This window comes from Trachurus japonicus, chromosome 9, assembly GCF_045865225.1.
Source record: "Trachurus japonicus isolate A0001 chromosome 9, Traja_1.0".
In the NCBI taxonomy this organism is placed as follows: Eukaryota; Metazoa; Chordata; class Actinopteri; order Carangiformes; family Carangidae; genus Trachurus; species Trachurus japonicus.
Genome location: NC_140915.1, coordinates 38,060,888 through 38,086,298, shown reverse-complemented (window position 1 = coordinate 38,086,298; position 25,411 = coordinate 38,060,888). Strand labels below are relative to the sequence as shown.

At 43.3% G+C, this 25,411-nt stretch overlaps 1 protein-coding gene across 12 annotated transcripts; it reads left to right on the top strand.

Annotated features, from left to right (window-relative positions):
• The first annotated feature begins 85 nt into the window (after positions 1–85).
• add2 (adducin 2 (beta)) lies at positions 86–24,942 on the top strand. 12 transcript variants are annotated; one of them, XM_085787776.1, is made up of 16 exons: positions 5,029–5,219; positions 7,939–8,136; positions 8,617–8,758; positions 11,627–11,778; positions 12,052–12,132; positions 13,035–13,184; positions 14,339–14,482; positions 15,835–15,933; positions 16,387–16,563; positions 17,627–17,875; positions 19,377–19,493; positions 19,903–19,989; positions 20,093–20,219; positions 21,172–21,261; positions 23,224–23,257; positions 23,427–23,647. In XM_085787776.1, coding segments are annotated over exons 2-16 (1,797 nt in total). In that variant the 5' UTR covers positions 5,029–5,219; positions 7,939–7,989; the 3' UTR covers positions 23,428–23,647. The 12 variants fall into 12 exon arrangements, with proteins under 12 accessions (XP_085643895.1, XP_085643902.1, XP_085643903.1 ...); XM_085787777.1 differs by having other exon boundaries at positions 20,093–20,220; positions 21,176–21,261; XM_085787779.1 differs by having other exon boundaries at positions 20,093–20,224; positions 21,183–21,261.
• The last annotated feature ends 469 nt before the right edge of the window (positions 24,943–25,411 follow it).

Below are 25,411 nucleotides of genomic sequence, written 5' to 3'. Positions count from 1 at the left end.
GATGGTGGCGCCTTTTTGACGGGATGTGCTGTGTCCCATGAACTGGGCCTCGCCCCCCCCCAGAGCTGAGCTTTACGAACACAATAACCAAGTGCACCGCCAACATTGGCTCCCACTGGGCACGTTTGGGTGTCAGACTGGGGATAGGCGTGGCAGTGGGCTGGTCCAGGCGCACCGAGCGATGAACAACATCAGGGTCCATTGACTTGGAATCAGCTGAGGCCCTGAAATAGTCTGACAAAGGAGCCCTGGTGTCGCAACCCGCTCCGCTGCTGACAGACCTGTGATTAAGCACATCTGCTGGTCGTGGGGACGGCGCGGGGCTGCGGTGCCGCGCCCACACAGAGGAGCCGGTCCCGAGGATGAACTGAGGTGAGTGGCCTTGTGCTTGTGTTTGTTCACTTGTATCGAAGACGGCGATCGCGGTTAAATGGCTGGGCGTAGTGCAGGGTCCTCCCTGACGCGTGCATGAGCTGTGTGTGTGTGTGTGCGCATATCACTGATGCTGTCTCAGTCTGGCACGATGCTGTCCTTAACTGCTGGCTGTTTACCGCTGTTTACCGCTGTCCCCGCTCTCACGGTGCAGCCTGCACACCTTCTACACACAGACCAGAAATATACTGTAGCCTACTGTAAGCTTGGAAAGAAAAAAACAAAGACACGTTTCATTCGCTTATTGATTTTGCCAATCTGCGTTGTGTTGTGCACCAGCGGCCTGGTGTGTGCAGGGTCTCATTTGTGCAATTGGTGTCGTCTGCTCCCACAGTGACACTGCAAGTGTTCCTGCACGGTGCTGTGGCCGTGCAGCGTCTAATCCCCCTCGTTAACGAGCCAGCGATGGCTGTTTGTTGTTGTGCGCTCTTTCAGGCTGTGTGCTGCGGACAGGGAAGGCTGGGTGCTGGTGTGAGGGGCTGTGAGGGGCTGTGGGGGGGTGTGGAGCCTTTCGGAGGATTTGGAAACGCGATGGTTGCGAATTGGTTGAGCGCAGCCGTGCTGTGTTGTGGCGTCGCCGCCGGCCCTCTCCCCTCTGCATTTTGCGGGTGGCCATTAGCGGATCCTATACGAGCTGCTGGTGCTGATGCTGCAGCGCGTGCGAGTGTTGCTAGGCAGCCATGCAGAGCGCGCGGGCCGCTGGCGGGTGGAGGAACGGGGGATGCTAAAAAAAAAAAGCCATAAAATAGTCGGCTATGTTTTGTATTCAGGTTGAATTATGAGGCTGTTGACCTGATGTTGTGCTGCACTCATATGACCAAGTGATCAATAGGCGCATTCTCCTCCTCCATGTGACACAGCAGGCTAATAGGCTATGTATGGGGTACACAGATTATTTATTTAATATCTCTGGAAGCACAATGGCTGACATTGAACCTGGGATGTCTCTCAGTCATTTGGAATAAGTCAACATTTAATTTGTTGGTATAGAAACTGATGAATAACCCACTAAACGACAAGTGATCTAATTAGGTTGTTTAGCTCTAAGGGTGAGCAAACAATTTGTAATGATTTGTACATATTGGTACTAGCAGCTACAGCTAAGGAGAAAAATAAATTTACAGTGTGTTGAAGTTCTTTGATCACTAGATCACTGTTCTTCAGTTTCTGTCACATAAGAATGATGCACCAATAATACACTGCAGCTTATGCATAAACAAAACAACTTTAAAACTTTCTGGACTCCATCTCTTCCTCATATTGTCCTATTTCCTGGTGTTTCAGTAGTTTCATATTGTTTTATTATATTTTCTGTGGTTTGCCAGCTTGAAGCCAGATTTTCCATTAGAGGATGCAGGGTCAGGAATGTCCTGACAAAATGTATTACACTCTTCATTAAACATGCATGAAGGCATTTTCATCTTGTGTATGGTGCATTTCTGCAATACGCTATGAAATGATATCATATATCATTATCATTTATCGTTGAATGAAGCAGAGATGCCCTTATGCATTACAGTGCATGTGTCCTAATAGGATCAACCTGCAGGTTGGGTTGGGTAGGTATATAACTGAGTTTCAGAAGTAATCCATTTAGGCAACTATAGTGTGGACCATCCAGTTCATCCTCACAAATATCACCTAAACAAGCTAAAAGAGTTAATCATGAAATAGATGGACAATTAGTTGTAGTAAGTTTTAGCAGATTGTAAAATCATAGTATGAGGAAATTAAAAAAATTGGAAAGCATTTGCAAATAGATTTTTAAAGGATCATGATTATTAAGTTCTTATTTTAAGAAGCTGCAAAGCTACTTTTTTGGTTAAAAACTAGTTCCATCTAACTGCTCAGGATCCACTGACCAGCCATTATAACATAATCCCAATGAAAGCAGAGCCAAAGAAAATCAATCCAGAGCTTCTTAGGTAATTATGCTCCTATATCTGCCTTCATGCTGCTGGATGCTCTCAGAGTGGGTAGATTTACAGCAGTCAATATAAACGCATACAGCAGCTTCAGAAAGTACTCATAATGCTTTCTGCTCAATTTGCACACTTAGTGTTCAAGATTGAATAAAATGATTGGTTTTGGCGGTCAGTCTTAATGATAACAAAATATATTTGTTTAGATATTTAGTAATTTTTGCTAAGAAATTGAAAATCAAAAAGACATTTTATTTACAAAAGTACTTACCGTAAGTCCTATAGCTTGGCTTTCTAAACATTTGCTGTAATTATCATATAGCCATGTTTAGAGCTGAAGTCCATCTGCGCCCCGTTGAGAGGCACACACGTGTCTGTAACGTCCTACAATTCACATTCACTGCATGTCAGGACAACAAACAAACTATGTAGACTGATGCACAGCGAAGCGATCAGGTCGAGGGCTCAAAAGCGTCCAGTGCTCTGCGGAGACGGGAGAACCTACTGGAAGGACGACCTTCTCAGCCCATCCCCATCAACCAGGCCTGTGAAGTAGAGTGGCTAGACGCACCCTGCCTTGAAAGGCGGATTGTTGTATTATTTGCCAGATGGCTGTGACGACGGGGAGCAGGTGACGGCCATGCTTACTTTGTGGCATCGTGTTATGGGAGTGATTCTCAGCTGCACAAAGAGGGTGACCACAGACAAATACAGAGGTCTGCCCCCAAGTCCACTATGACCTGAGATTGAGGCCATTCTTCACAAAATCAACATGAAACCAGCCGAACAGCCAAGCTGGATTGGCTTAAAGGGATAGTTCACCCAAAATTGAAATTTCACTCATTATCTCCTCCCCCTCATGTGGACTAAGGGCTGGGAGAAGTTTCAGAGTCCTCCGTGGCTTCTCTGAGTTACAGGGGGTCTCGGCGTAGCAGTGCATGTCCATATAACGGTTGCAAATGGATACCAACTGTCTTCGTAACAAAAAGACACACCAAAAAACATCCAAATACCTCCATGCTGCTCGTATGTAATGTCCGTCTTGTATTGAAGCCCCGAAATGCGAAATTGTCCCGAAAAAAATTAAATAAGTCTATATTTCAAGCTTGTTTGTAGCGGAAGCTCCTCTTCCTGGTCCGTCAAATTTGGACAAACCAGGGTCTGTCCTCTTCCCAGTTTGTCCAAATTTGACGAACCGGGAAGAGGAGCTTCGAGAAGCTTCCGCTACAAAACGAGCTTGAAATATAGACTTATTGAATTTTTTTTTGGGACAATTTCACATTTCGGGGCTTCAATACAAGACGGACATTACATACAAGCAGCATGGAGGTATTTGGATGTTTTTTGGTGTGTCTTTTTGTTACGAAGACAGTTGCTATCCATTTGCAACCGTCATATTGACATGCACTGCTACGCCGAGACCCCCTGTAACTCAGAGAAGCCACGGAGGACTCTGAAACTTCTCCCAGCCCTTAGTCCACATGAGGGTGAGTAGATAATGAGTGAAATTTCAATTTTGGGTGAACTATTCCTTTAAGGACAAGTGGCCCGTTAGAAACCCAGACTTGGACCACATAGACCATTTGTGAAGAGACCTGAAGATGGAAGCTCATGGACACTTCCCATTGAATTAGAGCGTAGGAGGATATGCCAGGAAGATCAGAATAAACCACCCAAATCCAGGTCCAGAGACTTGAGGCCAAAGAAGCTTCTAATACGGTACTGAACTAAAGATAGATGCGGTTTCTGTTTTTTATATTTTTGAAGTACACTTCCAAGAATGTAAACCTTTCGTAAAAGTATTTTTATTAGTATTAAACAAATGGACGTGATCAGGAAGTCAGCTTTGTCAGCCATCACAGGATAACAGAGGAAGCAGCGACAGTGGGCCAGCCGCCAGATCTCCATGTCTCCCCGTAGTCATTAGGACCCTCCCCGGAGAGAGAGGCTTTCTGTCTGCTGCCTGTCAGCAGCTGAGCTCTCTCTACCCCCAGAGAGAGTCAAATACACTGTGAAACATCCTCTATCGTAAGAGAGGAGGAGGAGGAGCGCTGTTTCAAATTCTGGCTTTCACACATAGACTTCTCCTTATATTAGTGGCTTATTAAATACATCCATCTAGTTGTATTTGAATGTTATTAAAAGGTATGTGACAGACAAAAAAAATAACAATCAATACTGTGGATTCACTTATCTGAGAGCAGTTTGACAGCCAGTGTACATGTAGGGAGCTCAGTTAATCCTTCAGAGCATTGTGGATGTTTTTGGATAGCTGATGTGATGTTTCAGTCCGTCTGAGCCTGATGTTAAAGTGCACAGTTTATCCAGAAACACCATTAAAGGTTTAGTCATCTGTCAGATTCTCATGTGCGATGCAATGAGACTCACTGATGCACACGGATCTAATGCAACTTCCTCATGTGTCTTTGGAGTGAGCATCTTAGAGCGGCCCGTCCTGGATGTGAGAGGCCTGATGGATGAGACGGAGTGCATGTGATCAGGGATGCACAGGTAAATATGTTACGATGCAACAAATCAAGTAAGTAATTGAGTCAGTTAGTCATATGTGGCACAGGAGGGAGGGTGTGGTGTGTTTGGGACCTTATCTGCTCCCTGCAGCACTCAGTGTGTGTGTGTGTGTGTGTGTTGAGTATGTTTCACTTGGGGAGTGGCCAGCTCTTTTCTGAAGGTCCTTACGGTAACACTTGACTCTTTCTCCAATTACTGAGTCGTATCACCAGTTAACTTCCTGTCCTGGTCCTGTGCTGCTGTGTGCATATGAGCTTTTACTGCTAATGCTGCGTGTAGCTCTGCATCTCCACCGCCGGCCAGTGCCCTGATGAATCCAGCATCCTAAATGTGAGGGTAGGTTTTTCATCTTAATGCTCAATAATCAGTATACTGTTAGGATTTGTACTCATCAAATGGAAATCCTGTTTACAATAACTTCATTTATATGGGAAGTGAATAGGAAACATCCAGATACAGACAGATTAGTCTCCAGTTTTTAACTCGCCTATGCTGATACTCACCGCTTGATCTTCAGACGGAAAATCCAAATCATGAGGAATTGAAATGTTCTTCTCACTGCTCTTTTCTCATTTGCACATTTACTTACATTTCTTAGGATGAGCCATGTGGGTGATGTATCCTCGGGAAAGGATTACGTCTGCTGCTTTAGAGGCCTAGGGCTAGTCTAATGAAAACTTGGTTTTGCCTTAAAATTTGTACTTTTATGTCTTTAACTCTTAAATTATAAATGCTCCATCACTATTGTACTGTACATGTACCTCATTAAACTACAGTAGTTCATATGGTTAATGAATGAGGGATGTTACAATATGCGGGTATAAATTATATAATGATATTAAAGAAATAAATATTGATATGGTATCAATAATACACATTAATACAACGATGGCACATGTTGGAGCTTGTGGGTGTTTCATCAGTTGATTAATTTGCCTTTTCAATAGCTCTACACTTGTGCTCACTTGCCAAAATAAGGTCAAAAACAAACTTAAAGATGACTTTGATTACATTTTCTCGACATGTTGCGATGATGATGTTGTTGTGAATTCTTTTAGCCACAGGCGTCGTGCAGTGAGAAGCTGACGTAACAACTGTGTTCACATCTTTTAGTCTTCAGGGACCTTAGACAGGTGTTGTCTGAAACTCTGCCATAAGGACCATTACTCAGTGTGTGTCTTTTTATTCTGCATTATGGTGTGTTGTGATAAGAGTCAGAGCTGTTCTGAGTCTGTTCTCTAGCTGAGTTTGTTGTGTTTTCAGACTCAGGTTTGAAATGGTATGTTGATGTTATTTTAACTGCTTTAAGCTTCAAGAATCCAAACTCTGGCTAAAATGCTGGCTGCAGTTCACCGGTCTGCCACTGTTGCTCAAAGGCTGTCATCTGGTAAAGTGGAGTTTCTGTTGCCACACGCTGCTGCACAGTGGGTGTCATGGAAAGTAGTTCAGACTTCTGCAGGAAGATGCAGCCTTGTTTCTGACAAAACACCAGAATAGTCAAAGCCAGGGTTGTGAAATGTGGATGCTCAGTGGCTTGTGTTGCTCTGTTGAATTAAAGCAGATATCAGTGGAATGTTTTTGTTAATATAAGTCCTAAATAGTCCTATTTTCCGTCAGCAATCACTTACATGAAGTATTTCAGCCTAAACACGAGTCTCTCCGTCACTCTGCTCTGCTGTAACCCGAGGAGAAAATTTTCCTTGTGGGATACAAGTGTTATCCAATGAGGGGAGAGAACGGCATGAAGGGCTGTGTGTGCAGCCAAGGGATGCGCGTGAATGTGGTGACGTAGCACGAGGACCAATTGATGCCTGACAAGGGCGGGGGCTGCTAACTCATGGTGCGTTCAAGGAAACTCGTACTTTGTGTTTTTCCTTCCTGTGAAGTCATACCAGTTCGATCTGGTACGAGTTCACGGGTCGGAAGGTACGAGTGGCCGTTATAGGGAACTTTCACAGACAACAGGACGGTAAAAACACGAGCTACGGGTTACCTGGAACGCTACCAAGTCGTAGTTGTGACTTGAAGCTGTAACTTACGGTTTCAAAAGCCTGCCTTGAACACAGCATTAGCCGAAACGGCCGTGCCGCTGTTATCTGCTTTAATGAGACGCATGGTTGTAAACAAGTCAGCAGCTTAGAGTCAGCATATTTTAAAAACCATATATGCATTTTTATTCAAACAGAAACTATAGTCTATTATTTTTAAAGATTAAAGCAGAAGTAAGGGGAATGTTTGTGTTAAAATAGTTGTATCTTCCGACAGCAATCACTTCTATAGAGTGTTTGGTCTGAAACACGGGTCTGTCAGTCACTCTGCTCTGCTCTGAGCCCAGGAGAAAACTTTCCTTGTATCCTACAACCTTTATCCAATGAGGAGAGAGAACAGCATAAAGGGGCAGTCCTCTCCGTGTGTGCAGTCAAGGGATGCGCGTGAATGTGGTGACGTAGGGACGAGGGCGGGGACTGCTAACTCCATCGGCTGACAGGAAGTTTGCCAAAACCACCAGATCGCTTACTTCTGCTTTAAAGGGACTCATGAGTCGGATGAGAAGTTTGCTATCACTCTCACATCTATATGACATGAACTTGAAGCTGTGCAGAGCTAACAAAATCAACCATTTGACATGTGGAGACTTGAGGAAGTTATTGATCCTGGGCAAGAAACGGTGCAGTACATAAACCCTGGAGAGCTTGTCACTTTCACTTGGGTCTTCAAATTAAACAAATTAAACAAATGAGGTGCTGGCAGGTAGATTATATCACCCTAACTGTATCCCTAACACAGCTGGACCAGCTGTTTGCCTTGTGTCCAGTCTTTCCTCCGGGCTAACCTGATCACTTCCTGTCTCTTGCTTCATATTTAGCTAATGGACCGATAAGAGAGTGGTATCGATCTTCTCATCCTGCTCTTCCAAAGAAAGTGAAAAAGGGTGTTTTCCAGGCTGTCAGCTGTAGTTTGTCTCATCAGAGAGTTTACACATGACTGTAGCGGTCTGTAAACTCTGTTGTATGTAAGAGCAGCTTTTATAACATCACTCTCACTTTCTCTGCAGATCTCCCCACCCACACCCAGTTGTAAAGCACCCACCGCAAAACAGGAGAAGATGAGCAAGTCCCCCACCCCGAAGGGCACCCCGGTGCAGCGCAGCCCCAGTGACGGGGTCCCCGAGAGCCTCCCGTCCCCCCAGCACTCCACGCCTGGCTCCGGGTCCCAGCAGAAGAAACGGATCTCCAGCCTCCTTCAGAGTCCGGTCAGACGACTGTTTGTGTGATTCACTGTTTTTGTCTTTTTCCTTTTCCTGTCTCTGCTCCTCCAGATGAGATTATCTCCCCTCATCAGAGTAAAATCCGCTCTCAGATTCCACTTGACAGCTCGGGCTGCATCAGTGCTGGACTCCATCCTGAGAGCATGACTATGTGTGTTTTTGCGAAGGTAGACTGTGAAGGGACTAATGGAGGGAGGCTGGCTCATTAGAAATGTTTACTCAGCCTCACCTCTAGGTTCAGAGCATGTCTCTGTAGTGTAGGTTCAGAGCATGTCTCTAAAGCCCCTGCCAGGTTTTTATGGTCATAGCATTTTCAGTTTTGGTTCAATCACCATGATCCAGACAGAAAGACAGAAAGTTCTTCAAAAATTCAAATCCTACTAAGACTTTAATTGAATATTATTTGGATTGTGCGGTCTAAGAATGACAATATATTCACATCTGTTTGTGTGTTTGTGTGTGTAGTCATTCAGGGAGGAGCTGGATGTGCTGATCCAGGAGCAGATGAAGAAGGGAGGCAGCTCATCCAACCTCTGGGCGCTGAGACAGCTGGCTGATTTCATGGCCTCGCACGGCTCCCCAGCGTCTCTGCCAGTCTCCCCCTCCAGTACGTGAACAAAACCTTTGATCAAACCTGTGAAGGTCAACTCCATCAGCACACTCACCACGAGGAGGAGGATGATGATGATGATGATGATGATGATGATGATGATGATGATGCAGCACAACCAGAGATATTGCCCTTTGTTCCCCCTCAATCTTGTAAAAGCCCAGTGCCTACAGGGATTTTGGTTTGTTAAGCTAACAGCAGCTATTTAATGCAAATGAATAGTTTGATGAATCAAACTTGTCACTCTTTTGACCAAACCAACACTGATTACATCTGCAGTCAGAATATTAACAATAACCCAGTTTCGCATGGTCATGTAAACACCAATAACCCTTTAAGAAAAAACGGAATATGCTCATATTCAAGTTTTTAAAAACCCGAAAATGACCCCTATTCTATTCTAACCCGAATATTTGATCATGTATGCACCTATCGGGATATCCCCATCGAAAGGAACATTAATTTGTGTTCTGCGCATGTTCTATTCGAAGGAATCTTGGTCTTTTGAGTACAGGAACTACTTGTTGCTTTGGTGAAACGCAAGATAACACCACACCTTTGGAGCGAGGAGGAAATGAATCACATCATTTGTAGACGGTAGAAAGTACCAGGATAGCCAGATCGCTGTGCTGCTGTTGTTGTTGGATACAGGAAGAAGTGGAAATGACGTGCATTGCATCATGACGTTGTCCGTGCGTCGCTGTTTTGATCGGGATATCCCATTTGATTACAATGACCATGTATACAGGAATAACCCTGTTTGCTCACACATTTAAACGGGGTATTCCGAATGTTTCAGAAACTGGAATTTTGACCTTAACCCGATTATTGACTGCATGTAAACGTAGAAGAAGCTCTCTTCAAGATTTTGCTGTGTCACAACTAACACATGTAGAGACTTCTGTCCATGGCAAACACACACAACAATCAAACATTATTTTTGAGTGAGTGTGTGTATACATGTATAGTTGGTGCTTCTGTGTTTGCGGGTCATTATTAGCTCATCCTCTAGCCGGTATGTTTGAGTCCATTACGGAGCTGCAGTCACTGGCAGATTTAGTGCTGTTCATCAACAATGTTGTGTATAAACCCGAGTGTTGTGCTGTCAGCGCTCACTGTTAACACTGGATTATCCATTATTAAGCATTCAGCTGTTACTCTGGGAATTCATTTCATTATTAGACTGGCTGTTGAAGCCGCTGATCATAAAGTTATATGGATAATCTTCCACTGTGCTTCCAGCCCATAGTCACTTCATTTCCTCTGTGGCTCAGTGATGCCATGATGGTGGAACTTAACCTTAATTAAAGGGCAGGTTTCATTTAACAAAGCAGACCTTGGTTGTGTTCACCTAAAGATAGAAAAAAAAGATGACATGCCAAACACCCCTGGGCACACCACGGCCAGAGAGAGTTGAATTACTTAATCCAAATAATGACTTACCAAATATAATTACTTATTTTATTGTCTTAATTATCACTTTACCATTATAAATACATGAGACCTACAGTACCTCCTACATAATTCAGTTCAAAAGCTGTTCAAAAATTCATTTACTTATGAATTTAAAGAGTAACAACGATCGAGGCGGCTGCAGAAATGCAGTTGAACTGATGGAGTGATTGATCGGCCCACACGCAGCCCAGTGTGGGTGGGTGTCGGTGGCCCCCTGGCGACCTGACATGCTCGACGTGTTCCTCTCCTAAAGAGAACGGGGTCAGTGTTAATGTTATTAGTCCTAAGTGAAAATATCTAACACCAGCATTATGAATACAACCACTGATCATGTTCACGTTAGGACTGAAGGAAACATTCCATTTCAAATATTTTTTATGGTGAAGCAAACAGTTGATCAAAAATACATCCATCTTTGGTTTATGCAATGCTTCGTTATTGTGTAACATAAGTAACAAAGGTGTACTACAAGTAAGTATATGAAAAACAATAGATGGGAGAAAAAACAGAAAAATATACAAAAGTAAGTAATTAAATAAGTAAATAACTTCCACCCACCCAGTGCTACTCAGGTTTGTCCTAAATCTTGTCTCAAGACAGAAATAATTGATTGCCACATCCTTTTGAAGTCCTTCAATCTGTCACTAAGAGAATAATGAATCCTTTCAAGATGTAAGGTATCAGTCAGTGCTGTTCACCGTGCTTTAAAGTGGTGTCTCCGTCTTCTTCCATTGGAGGAGAACAAGTTTTCCACAGAGGAGACCATAGGATAGAAGGCAGCGCTGCATATTCTGCAGGTTCCCAGTTTCTCCCCGATGTCCCTGGTATTACCAAGAGTGGATCTGGCCTTAATGTAGTCTTGAAGACCTTTGAGAAAAATGAAACTGTTCTCCAGAAATCTTCTAGTTTGGAGCATAGTGTGTAACTGTGAAGTAGGTTTGCCTCCGCTGGGTTACGTTTTTCACAGATGGGCGATATTTCTGGGAAGATTCTATGTAATTTTACTCTTGAGTAATAGGACTGAAGGAAAACATGTCTGTAAAAAAATTTTGATGAGTGTGGATGACAAACTAACCGCCCACAAAGAGAAAATGCATTTTCCGCTAATGTTTAATTAGGGTTAAAGACCCTGTGCATCCACACAGGTATTAATGATGAGACTCTGCAGTGGATTATATAAAGTCACTTACATCCATGTGGTCCTGTCTCAGTGAGAAGTGATCAGAGCTCTGACTAATATGTTAACATTATTGTGTTCTTAAAATCTGAAGACAATGAGACATTATTCATCTTTGCGTTTTTTCCTTATGATAAAATATATAAAGAATGAAGTGACGATTCCTTTCCTCTGTTGTCTGCAGACCATCATCTCCCTGTCTCAGCTTCTCTCTCCTTCTCACCCCCACACAGACATGATGATGGTGACACCCATCAACGACCTGCAGGGCTGGGAGCCTGGCAGCTTGGTGAAGGGGGAGAGGTTGATGCGCTGCAAGCTGGCCAGCACACATCGCCTGTTCGACCTCTACGGCTGGGCCCAGATCAGCCGCACCTGTCTCACTGTTAGTACTTCTCCTTTTTCAAATCATGATTCATGACGTTCCCAAACATTATGTTTTTTTCTCTCCAACTAAAATAACAGATGTGTCATGTGAAGTTAGACCAGTAGATCCAGAGGAAAAGTGCTGCACTAACGAGCCCTGGCAGATGTTCTGTTATCTGTGACCAAGTGAAAGAAAGTGGAAATGCAAAAGCAGCAGCAGGGTTCTTACACAATAACATGTTTTACATTTACATGTTATTTCTTCCATCTGTGTTGTTTTGCTGGTCTTCAGCTGCGTGTCAGTAAAGAGCAGGAACACTTCCTGGTGCTTCCAGACGGCCTGGCCTACAGTGAGGTGACTGGATCCAGTCTGGTGAGTCAGAGGAGTCTGTGTCAGGTTGAAAGTTGCACACATGACTATGGAAAACTGAATTCAGCCCTCTGTTGAGTAGGTGATGATGGCTTCTATATATTTTTATGATAGTAATGTAATATTATATAGTCTTTATTGTATTCATTATTAGTTGCAGTGGTTCCGTTTGTTTTGATGAAATGATTTGACATTTGGTCTTTGAAATTTCATAAAGTAGAGAGCAAAGCCCCGCACAATTTTCATTGGTTGGTTTTGACCAGGGCTGAACAATAATGAAAATTACGGTATGGCCAATGTAATATCCAAAACACATCCAAGAGCATAAAAAGGTGTCACAACAAACTATAAATTAAGCATTGTGGCACTAGAGGGATGATCCAGCCCATAAATTATTTTCATCAGACCTACAGTACATGTTTGTAAAACGGTCGTGATTTCAGATGGAATATCTGCATCTTGTACCAACAGTCACACCAGCCACAATATGAGTTTTTAGTTTGTTTTATCCATTTTGTTTTGACCAAGACAACTCAGTTTTCAAGTTTTCATTATTAGTATTTTCTTATTTAACAATTGTTCACTGGTCTTTATATACATACTATATACAGCAACCAGTGATGGAACAACTCCTGACATTCACAACACTAAAATAATATAAAAATCCATGATGATATATCTAGTCTTATCGCTGCGCCTCTGACAAGACAGAAACATTATCACAATGCTCATCAGTCATAAGCAAAAAAAAAGTCCTTTTGCTGATGAGAGTTTTAAAATTGCATGTATATGATCATGTCTGAGAGCTGATTCTGACTTTGCCAAACATCTCCCATCCTGTGGATCCTGTTTTCTCCGTTTGGAGGTTATAAACACAATGCTAATGGAACCATGTGCTTTCACAGGTGAAGGTGAACATCCTGGGTGAGGTGGTGGAGAAGGGCAGCACCAACCTGGGCATGGACGCCGAGAAGTTCAGCCTGCACTCGGCCATCTACTCGGCCCGGCCAAATGTTCGCTGCCTGCTTCACCTCCACACGCCGGCCACAGCTGCGGTGAGTCATCCAGGCATCGGCTCACTGCTCCGTCCTGTCCTGTTCAGATTCACGCAGGGAGCCGTAACTCAGTGGCTGTTATTTATGTCATACTATAGTTTACGTGACTGGTAATTATGGATATCATTTTATAGCTGAATTCCAAGGATATATTGTTCTATTTGAGTCTGATAACATTTCACATGATTGTCCAGCGAGTTGGTGTGAGACTGTCGATGATGGAATGTTATATACTTTATTGTCCCTATAGGGAAATTTGTCTTGGACTCAGTGCTCCGTACAAAAAAATCCTCCACAGTTTACACTTAAAACATAACAAATAACAAAATGCACACATCTCATACATAAGAAGAATATATTGCATTGCATGTGCTATTACACATATTGCACACGCCCAACACCGAGACTATGGCCTCAAGCAGCACTATGACTAGACTATGGGCCTGTTCCAATATGCACACTCGATCACACTTACACTAAGCCCATGAACGCACACGCCAAGTGCCCAAGCGTGTCAGTGCGCGAGTGTGTCCTATTTCTCCAACGACCAAAAGTGCAGCACACTTGATTTGCACTTTACCCACATTTATGATAATTTGACTTTCTATTTCATAATTCTGACTTTTTAATCTCATATTTTATATACTTTTATCTCATATTTTTCAATTTTGTTTTGTATGTTTACTTTTACATCTGATCATTTTTGACCTGTTATCACATAATTATGAATTTTCTCTACTGATTATAACTTATGTGAATATTTTCCATCACGTTCTTTTTAATCCTATGTGTTTATCTTATTTTTTTCTTACGGAGTTGGGCTTACACATTTATGATTTGAATCTTGCGCATAGACACTTTTGGAGTAGATGAGACTGTGATCCAGCAGCACTGTTTATTAAAACTGCTGCTGTGTGTGTGTTGGAGTTGTGCTAGTGTGCACAGTGGCACTCGGATGACAGGCTACACTTGTCAAGTATGTCCCGATTGCTTTTAATCTCCCCGCACGCTTGGCCACTTAATACAGGCTTGCACACTATGCAGATGTGTGTTCCACCAGCAAAACGTCGCCAAAGTGTGTGCGTAACCAAGCGCACAGAAATGGGCCAGGCCCTGTGAGCTTCAGTCTGATCTCTGCTGCCAATCGTCTCCAGGTTTCAGCTATGAAGTGTGGCCTCCTTCCACTGTCTCATGAGGCCCTGCTGGTCGGCGACGTGGCCTACTACGACTACAACGGAGTCATGGAGGAGGAGGAGGACCGAGTGGAGCTGCAGAAGAGCTTGGGACCCACCTGCAAGGTGAGCTGCCCACGGGAGACACAACCATCATCAGTTCCTTCTTTCTTTCTTTCTTTCTTTCTTTCTTTCTTTCTTTCTTTCTTTCTTTCAATAAGCGTTTAAAGCGTTTAAATTTAAAAACTTAGAAAATTCCTACCAAAACAACGGTAAATGCTACAGTTTTGCAACTTTCACCAAGATGTAGCCCAAATACTGCAGAAACTTTTGTCTGCTTAAAACTCATTATAAATTGTAAAGTCCTTCACTCAGTTTAAAAAAACAACAACAAAAAAATGTTTGACTGTAAACAGTTCTGTAAACATTTACCATCAAGTTCTTACTAAATACATTTTCAATCTTCCTGAAAAGAAATGACAATATTTTGGAGTTGTGGTTGATGAAGTTTGGCAAATATCAGAGTTTTACTCAATTTCTCAGCGAGTTGGGAGCTGGTCCGTGGTGTCAGAGGTTTTGAGTTCAAGCCCCAGCAAGGGTGATGATGATGACACATCAAAATGCACCCCTCTAAATTTCAAACCTTAAAAAAAATGTGCTACAGCTTTGGAACTTTCACTTTCAAATTGCATAATTTAGCCTAACGCCGGGTTCACACCGGACGCCGAAGCGCCGCGAATAGCCGCGGAACGGAGACCAAAGTTAACAGGTTCTGTAGTTCAGACCAGACGCGACGCGCCGTGCATTTATCGTTTCGGCGTCTGTTCTATTTTGTGCGCGAGCCGCGAGCAATCGCGTCAATCTTGGCAGGAAGTCACACATGAAACAACGAGAGAATCCGGTCAATTTTCAAAATAAAGCACTTTTCAAAATAAAATACAGCGATTGACAAATGCGACCGTATTTATATTTGTCAGACTCTCAACAGAGAGCAAACGAGATGAAAACACACACACACACACAGGATAGGGAGACACGGAGTGGGCTGGCTGCAGGGGGGGGGGGGGGGTCAAAACACACAAACAAACAGGGAAAGAGAGAGAGAGGGAGGCAGAGACGAGTTGTTGTCAAGTGAAGGACGACGTGAAATTCATCTTGGAAGTGAAGTACAGGGAGTTATTTGACCCACAGCACACGGTGTTATAATTATATGAGGTTATTTACTTATCCATGATGTAAAAAACACAGCTCTGAATGTGAGTAAACAACAGCTGAGGAGCAGAGGCGCTCGCGACCGCCGTGGAGAAATCAGCGTCTGGTGTGAACTGGAGGGACGCGGCTCGCGCGCGATTTCCGCGGCCGCTCCGCGTCACGGCGCTTTCGCGTCCAGTGTGAACCAGGCGTAAAACTGCCCGCCCGGCCCTGACCACTGCTGTGCAGCAGATATAATTTGATTTTTGATTTCCTGTGTGCACCAGGTTCTAGTGCTGAGAAATCACGGCATCGTGGCTCTGGGGGAGTCTATGGAGGAGGCCTTCTACACCATCTTCCACATCCAGACTGCCTGCCAGATCCAGGTTGTACGCAGCAGCCACACACTCGCACACAGACGCACACTCTCACATACTCTCTGTACTGACATAGTGTGCCACAGCGCGTGTGTAGGTGTGTGCGAGTGGGAGAGTGAGCTGGCACTTGTCCATGATATAGATGCAGTATTCCACCTGGGCAGTCGTCCTTCTCTCGGTGTCCTCCCGCTGTAATTCAGCCAGCAGCTCTGTGCTGCATTACACTTCACTACGGGAGCGCCGCCTGCCAGAAAGACACTGCAGCAATCCTACAGGACCAACAGCAGAATGGGACTGTTGTCATTTGTCCTTCACAACTCGTAACTGATGTGTAACATAGTATTTTCCCCTCACAGTACATGTGGTTAAGAAGGCATCATGCTTTAGGTGTGTGAAGACACTGAGCTCAAAAACATCCTTGTGTTCCTGGAACTTGTTTTAAATCATTGTTGTTTTTTTCAGGTGACAGCTTTGTGTAGTGCTGGTGGCCAAAACAACCTGATTTTACTGGATCGGACCACCCACAAACCCACCCCGGCCGGCACTGTGGGCTGGGCCGGCTCCACATTCGGGCCCCTGCACAAGAGCCGCGTTGGGGAGCATGAGTTTGAAGCCCTCATGAGAACTCTGGACAACCTGGTAGGCAACAGAGCCACACGTTAGTTTGTTGGAGGTCTGGTCAATGGAGTCATCCCTATGTATGTGACCAGGCTGAAAGGGTCCTATGTTCCCCGCTGTGTATGTGACTGGGGAACATAGAACCCTTTTTCTAAAAAAAAAAGGGTTCTATATTTCCCGCTTTTCCCCAAAAGAACCTGGGGAACATGCAATTTTTGGTCCCATACCTGTTAGTGGAGTTGTGACTTTGAGTGAGAAGTGTAATTGTCCCATTGGTTGGGTTTAGGTAATGAAGAAAGGAGTTGGTTAATTTTATTAAAAAGGCCAGGTAGAGGCTAGACAGGCCAGATAGAGAGAGCCCAGATACGTAGAGAGTCCATCGGCCAGCAACAGTGGAGTTTCCTTTTTGGAAAAATGGGGAACATAGGACCTGGGGAACATAGGTACGCTCCACATCATTGTTTAGGTGATAATGTTGTCTTCATGCTCACATTCATATGGATTTTACACTGAATTTTCGGATGAAAATTCCTGAAGAGACAAAAAAGACACACCCAACTTTATAATCCTCTGTAATCCTGAGTCATCTGGCCATGTAAACACTCACTAGTCATAAACATGGTGATCTCTCCCATCTCTACCATCTGTCCTGTGAACGTGGCCTTCGCATTGGGAGAAACTGCTCTATTTCCTGCGGCTGCTTCACAATAAAAGCATAACCATTTCCTGTGGTTCACAGATGAAAATCTTTTGATATGAAGCAGCAGCAGCATAGTGAAACGTTACTAAACAGAAAGTGATGCAGTTGTATTGTGACACAGTGGAGCTGCTGGTGGAGTCTGACCACAGGAAGAAAATACAGCCTTGTCTGCAGTGCAGGCGTGTGCACAATCACAGATAATGACACAGCTTGGTTGAGGGAAAAAATACCATAAAGTGCTTTAATTCCCTGTAATATCCAGGGTTGCAGGGGATTTGTGTGAGGGCAGGCGGGACAGAAGTGTGTATTTTCTGTCCCTTTAGAGGGCAAGGCCACGCTGTCCACACACACACCCTGAAGCTTCCTCCATCTGTCGTTTCCCAGGGCTACCGCACCGGCTACACGTACCGCTTCCCCGTGCTGCTGGAGAGGTCGCGGATGCGGCGGGAGGTGGAGGTGCCCGCCACGGCCACGGCCTTCCACCAGTTTGACGACGACGGGGTCCACCCGGCGCTGAGGCAGCACCCCTTCGCCCAGCGGCAGCAGCAGGAGCGGACCCGGTGGCTCAACACCCCCAACACCTACCAGAAAGTCAGCCAGGAGCAGGCCAGTCCCGGACACCAGCGCACCACGGTGAGGCTCCGACCGCTCCTTTCCTTTTGACTCACTGAAGCGACCACACTGTAGGAGATCAGACACACTCTGACATCAGGGATCAGAGCCAGGGGCTGAGATTAATGTGAGCTGTGAGGAGAAAGGGCTTGAAACTCACTGTGGCGTGCAGCTCCATTTTAACAGGAGACAGACACAGCGGCAGAGTAGTTATTAACTCACCATGTCTCTGACTCTGAGGATGTTTGATGTGCATCCTACTGAGGATACTTCTATATCCAAAATCAACATCTGGTTCACACGAGGGCTGATATCGACTGTGGAGCATTTGTTTGTATTTCTGTGCCTCAGAGATCAGAGCGATCAGAGCGATCAGAGCGATCAGGGCTGCAGTGATGAGTCCTTCAGAGGGAAGAGCAACGTGAGACTGTTTTACATCACTGGGAGGAGCTTTACTCTCCCTCCTCCTCCTCCTCCTCTGGCCCTCCCACCCTCCTCTCTCTCCTCTTCTCTGCATTGCAGGGGAAACCCACTGCTCAGAGGGCTGCTGCAGTGCAGAGTCTGCCCTCTGCTGGCAAAAAATATAACCCATAGTAATAAACCTCTTTCACAAAATCCTACTTTCTTTTTCTTTTGCTACTCTTAGTGACTCTACCTTTTATTTACATTATCTGCCTATTTCATAGTCATTTTTTTAACTTTCTTTTTTTTTCAGTTCAATTCTTTTTTTCAACAATAAAAGACAAACAAGGAAATATAAAACAAAGAAAGAACAAAAATAGACAGAACAGACAGGTTGACATGGTTGACATAGAGCCTAGGCCATATAATACATTAGAGCAGTGGTTCCAACCTTTTTTGGCTCGTGACCCTATTTTCACATCACAAATTTCTGGCGACCCCGCGATCACGTGCAGTGGCTGTTAATCATGATATATTTGAACTCAATTTATATTCTAGAAAGTTGATGTATAGAATACAGTTGTTTAAGATTGTGTGTGGTATTTTTAATTATTTAAAAAAGAATAATGATAATTGGTTAAAAGAATATTTTTATCAGTTATTTTTTTTTATCAATTACCAGACGTTTCAGGCGACCCCATTTGAATTCCAGGCGACCCCACGTGGGGTCCCGACCCCGAGGTTGACAATGAGTTACACGTTAAAAAATATGAAGTCCACTTCTCCCAGTACTTGGTTTACTGCTCAGCCCGTAGTCTTAGGGTGAAGGTGTTGTATTTCGTTGACAATGGTGATACAGTCATTCTTTAATGGCAAATTTGTCTGCAGCCATTTCTCTGTAATGCTTTCTTGCTTGCAGCCAAGATCACTTTAAGATAGTTGTCCTGAGCCATAAGTCTACTTAGTTTACTCTAAAAGTAGATTTTCTTTTTTTTTACACTATTTTTAACGAAAAAAGTTTTGAGTTGCATTTTCCTGTCTTACCCTAAGTAAGACAGGTGCACTGAGTCCTGAACGTAGCTACACTGTGTTATTTTGATGTTTGTTTCCTTTTCTTCAGTGGCTGAAGACAGAGGAGGTGACTCAAGCCGGCAGCACGGCCATCAAGATAGAAAACCCAAACCAGTTTGTGCCTCTTTTCACCAACCCTCGGGAGGTGATTGAGACACGAAACAAGGTAACGTCCCTTTGTCTGTCCCTTTGTCTGTCCCTTTGTCTGTCCCTTTGTCTGTCCCCATCCTGAACAGGTCTCCTGTGTCTCAATGAGATTACCTGTATAAATAAAGGTTTTGGTAACACTTAAAGCAGTAGTTGAGCATTAAATACTGAATTCATCATTTATAACACATGGATACTCATTAGTATGTAGTTTATAAACAGTTAAAAATGTTTTACTCATCATTGATAAGCACTAACAGTATTTATAAACTACATACTAATGAGTATTCATGTGTTATAAATGATGAATTCAGTATTTATTAATGCTTAATAGTCTGTACTTACTATAAAGTGTTACCAAGGTTTTAAAAAAAATCTAGTCTCACTCCACTGCCATAAACAGTTTCCAATGACTTTTGCCTCCTCAGATCCGACAGCAGAATCGTCAGGACATGAAGACGGCCGGACCCCAGTCTCAGGTCCTGGCCAGTGTCATAACAGAGGACAGTCCTCCGGTAAAGCTCAGTCTCACTGCTCACCACACGTCTCTGTCTGTTGCTCTCTGGAGCTCAAAGCTGTGATTTTGTGTCTCTGCTTGTTTGCTTGTTTGTTTGTTAGTCTCCCGTCAATCCACCCGAAGTCCCACCGGAGCCAGAACCCCCCAACCCCTTCAACCAGCTGACGGACCAGGAGCTGGAGGAGTACCGCAAGGAGGTGCAGAGGAAACAGGATGGAGGGACTGATGGTACAGTTAACTCAACTCAACACACAGCTGCTTCAATGACTAGATTAACTCTATTAACTCTTATTAACTCTACATAAACAGTAGGCTACTACAGTCTCATAACATTTATACAGTAGTGGTGTATTATTCAGTACTGCAATATTGGTATAAATAGCTTTAGTGTGTAGTCATTCAGGCTTGTACACTATCTGTCCAGCTTGTATGTGGACACTTTAACATAATACAAATATGTGATTGAATTGGCTACTTTTGTTTATCATCAAGTTAAATTTGACTCTTCTGAATATAAATCAGTCGTAGCTTAAAAATAAATAACACGATAAAACATATTACTGACAAAAAATGAATGTCGAATGTCGGTAAAGAAAAAATAAAAAGCTCTCTTTTACCAACTGACTAGAGTTTAAGGGGAAAAAACACTTTATATATTCATTTACACTCCATTTAATTTATTTGACCAACAGTTTATATATTGCTCAGATATTTTGACTCCTCTGATAATCTGTCAGTGTCTGGACTACACAGGGGTGTCCACATACATTTGTCGATATAGTCGAGACATGAAAACAGTGTAAATTTGTGAACCTTCACTTTCACCAGTAAAATGCTGTGGACTTTGTTCTAACCATCTCGAGGGTGCTGTGTGTTACATCTATCTATAGATTTTAAATTACTGAGTTTTCACTCACTCCTCCACCTGTAGAAAAAAGTGACATTTTTAGTCCAAACTGTTTGTCCAAATCAGCCATGAGACTGGTTGTTTTTGTTTTAAGTAATGAATTAATTTTTTTTAAATCCTTTAATGGTTTTTGAAGTGAAAAGGCTTCACACAGCACCTTCACCTGTGACTGTTGTGTTAACTGTGTTCACCTCTCTTTGCCTCACAAATCTGACCTTCCTACACACTAACCCCTCACTGTTCCTCACTGTGTGTGTGTGTTTGTGCAAGTAGGGGAGGAGGAGGAGGTGGCAAATGACAAGGAGCCCTCCCCTGCTCCCTCCCCCACAAAGGGCCCCCCGCCCAGCCCCCCTCCTGTCTCAGGTGAGGCTTGGCAGAGCTCGGCCCGTCGGCCCTGCTTGCTCCCTGCACCGGCTCTGTGAGCAGCAGCCTGCTCCAAGTCTCACACCGCCTCATGTGTGACGTCGTGCTGCCTCTGCCTGTCATGCTTCACATGACAAACCATGTTACTCCTCCCTGTGTTCAACACACAGTGTCTCTGTTCAGCTGTTGTTCACACAGATCGTTCAGAAGTTCTGTGTTGATCATTATTCTGTTGGTTAAAAGCCTCTGAACGATGCTTCCAACATGAAGTGTTGTGACAGTTATTGTTAACGAAGAGTTTAACTCAGTCAGGGACTGTGTGGGTGTGTTATGATCAGATGTGATTAATGATTGACTGGGGACCAAATAATATCCGTCATCACACTTTGTGGCTGAGAAATGATTATTGGATGGAGGTATCAGAATCGGCCTCGGAGGCTCACCAACTTCACACCAATGACAAAAGCACAGAGAGAAGAAATAGAAACTGATTTCTTTCCTACGCAACAACCACAACTGTTGTGTAACTGCTTTGTCAATGCAGAACTGCGTTACTCACAGGGAGAAGTTGGATGTAAAATCCACATCAAAAACCATGCAGCATCAGGGTAAAGAAGATTATGTAACAAGCTGGAAAACAACAGAATTCACTAAAACAAGGCAACATGGACTTCAACTGCAAACTCAACAGGAAGCAGGCATCACAGTTTAAACATTACAGGAGAACCAGACATGTTACAATACTTAGACCATATACATAACCTGAGAAAATACCATGTGTATACTAGTGTAAAGAGTCAGGTAGTCCAACTCTGCCCTATCGAGGTAGAACGTGTCTCTTTTATACCCACAGCCATCAGACCTTTTAATTCTTCTGCAAATGGTAGATGAGCTGACAGACAAATTAATTTCCCTTTGGGGATTAATATAGTCATTTGTATTCCATTGATGATCTATCAATATTAAACAAAGTGAAACACCACAAATTGAAGTTGTCTTTAAAGCATGAGGTGAGGTTAGCACAGCTAACAGTGAAACGTGTAACGTCCAGCATTCAATGTTTTACTGAGGCAAAAGAACAATTAACAAAATGAAAAGTAAAAGTTTCAATGAATACTGGAATATTATCAGTTGTACACTAGAAATAAATAAATGATTAATAAATAAAAGTACAGTGAGTTCAGTATAAATAATGACTTTATAAGGTACAGTATCTATTAAATGAATGCAGGTGGATAAAAGGTTAGCACAGGACCTTTGCATCTCTAGGTATTCAGGTATTCATCAGGAATGATATATCCCCTTATACAAAGGTTAAAGTTCAGATTATTGGACAAAACACATTCACTCCTTCCAGCCAAATACACAGCTGGTAGCTGGTTTAATGTTTAATGTGTCCTGTTTTTGAGTTGTACAGTGTCTGACATTTCTGCCTCCGTCCAAAACATCAGAGCTGATTGAATTAGTGGTGCTTTCAGCTTTCAGCTTTCAGCAAACATCTGCATCCTGGTTGTCTGGGTAACCCACACATCTCCCTATGAAACCTTCTCACACACCAACACATAGTCCGTCAGAAAACTATTGAGTGGAAAGTTTCCATGTAGAGATGATGTGGAGTAACATGGTCTGTCAGGTTTCCTACACAATAGGTTTCCTACACAATAGATATTCTCATCACCTTCAGCACATCACAGGTGTAACGAATGTTTAAAGCTTCGTGTCCTGTAGCTCTGTCACACCTGAGCTCATGGAAAAGGAATCCAGCCATTTGTGCTGTTTTTTTTGTTACACCTGTGTGTGTCAGTTAAAATGTTGTTTTTTTGTTGTTTTATTGTTTGAGTTTTATTTTCTACATTTCAGTCCTCTCCAGTAAAATCCATATGTGTGTGTACCTACTGTATCTGTTGTGCTCTCTCCCTGTGTCTCTGTCCTTTTTCTGTGTTACTCCTCACTGATTCATAGGGCACACTTCTGGTGCTTTGGTCTTGTCTCACTAGTAAGTACAGAGAAACCACATGACAACCCACTTCTCATTAAGCAAGCATGTTCATCTGCAGCGACATGTCTTGCATGTAGCTTTGCAGCTCCACCAACTCGTGGCTTTCTGTCCAATAGCTAAAAAGGTCTTTTTATATATTCTTTACCTCCCCCAACACTCGGAGCAGAAGAGGCAAAGACCGACTCCCCAGCCATACAGAACGGAGGCGAGGAGGAGAAGCAGACGACAGAGGAGCTGGAGAAAGGCATGAAGGCTCTATCGACCAACGACACCTCCTCCCCCCCCGCTGCTCCGCCCGCCAAGCCACAGGGCGGCACGCCCGAGGGCTCGCCATCCAAGTCCCCGTCCAAGAAGAAAAAGAAGTTCAAGCCGCCGTCGTTTCTGAAAAAGAGCAAGAAGCAGAAGGAGAAAGCGGAGACCTGAGGCGTGCCGACAGCCCAGACCTCGGTGAAATACTACTGTGAAATATTTCTTAGTGTGTGGCGCGTGAGTAGCAGATGGACTTAACCACATCAGATCTATTCAAACAGTCCAGATGTCGTTGACAGACAGATGCAGTGTACTAAACTGACTCAGATGCTCTACTGTAAACTGCTACTCGCTGATTGGAGCTGTGTGGTTGTTCATCTTCACCAGGTTAAAAACACTGATGATTAGTTTCACATACTATTTGACCCAGGTCCAACAACCAGACATTTTCACACACCACCGCTTGTCTCACACTCACACACACACACACACACACACACACACACACTCACACACACACACACACACACACACACACACACACACACACACACACACACACACACACACACACACACACACACACACACACACACACACACTCACTCAGACACACAATCTGTGTATTACTCACGTCTCATTTTCACCTGCTGTGCTGTTAAACCATTACTTAACTTCACTGTATAGACATCCAGACATGTTTGATTTCAGACTGGGATTATTAACTGTGGTCATGTGCACTTACCACTCAGACTTTGTTCTTTTTTTTTAATGCAGACCTTTGCAAGACACGGTGGAAATTTAAGTCTTTATGAATTATGCATCCCTTATCCTCCTATAGGCACTTAACATATGTATATTGACATTCTAGTACGTTGCTTTCATTCATCATCATAGACGCCCACTAGTCACGATTTGGTTCTGATCATATAGATGTTGCAGGTATACTATGTGAGCACAGGTGCAGTACATGTAGGGGTATACTGGTAGCTACAGACTGCGCTCCTCTGAATGCTGGTTTTGTGTTCAACTATCAGCCTATTGACATTATTATAGCAGGGATGAACATGGAGTAAAAGAGCTGGGGAAATATAATGGCTCGCAACAAAACACAAGCCGCTATAAATGCCACTATTACCAAAAAAAGAAGGATAAAGCATTAAAAAAATTGTTGCTTGTCAATGCAGTTTGAAACCCAGTAACAGAAGATACTGAAGGTACTAAACATTCCACTTTTCTCATTTTCTTTTAAATGTACGTGTGCAGAATACCTCTTAACAGTTGTAATTTATTTCTGTTTAAATCAGTAGCTGTTATCAAAATGCTGACGTGTGATGTTTGCTCATGGTTTTAATTTGTTTTATATTAGAATGTATAAGTGAGTGTTGCAAGGTTACCATGTATCAGTCATTAAAGATCAAGTTTGATTTAAACTGACGATGTCGTCTTTTTCTCTACGTGATCATCTTGGAGCTCTCCTTTAGGTTTTTCCTCTTCTATTTACCATTCCCACTTAAAGTAAAACAGATTTACAGTGTGGATAGTGACACTATAATCCATTTTTGTTTGTAACTGTGTTTCCTCAGATGAATACATTAAAGATAAAATATACAACTGGTATCAATCTAAAAACTGAAGTATTTCTGTAAAAATGTAGGCCTACTCTTAAACGACTGACAATAGTCCAAGTCCAAGTACAATTCACTATAACCGGTGCTAATAACTGGTAAGTTGTGTCATTACACATAATGAATTATTGTCTATAAACAATTTATTTATTGTTTATTTAATTACTGTTAATTATGAATGGTTAGCTCTGTGCTATGTGAATACCCCAGACCCTTTTGGGACCCCTGCCCTCTCTGAGCAGCAGCAGCCTCTCCTCCTGCTCGGTAGGGGGCG

Excerpts from the sequence above, each read along its gene's own strand:
- add2 (XM_085787769.1), top strand. The coding sequence starts at position 7,990 with ATGAGCAAGTCCCCCACCCCGAAGGGCACCCCGGTGCAGCGCAGCCCC. Across the intron at positions 8,137-8,616 it reads CCAGCCTCCTTCAGAGTCCG|TCATTCAGGGAGGAGCTGGA; the intron begins GTCAGACGACTG and ends TTGTGTGTGTAG. Across the intron at positions 11,779-12,051 it reads TCAGCCGCACCTGTCTCACT|CTGCGTGTCAGTAAAGAGCA; the intron begins GTTAGTACTTCT and ends GCTGGTCTTCAG.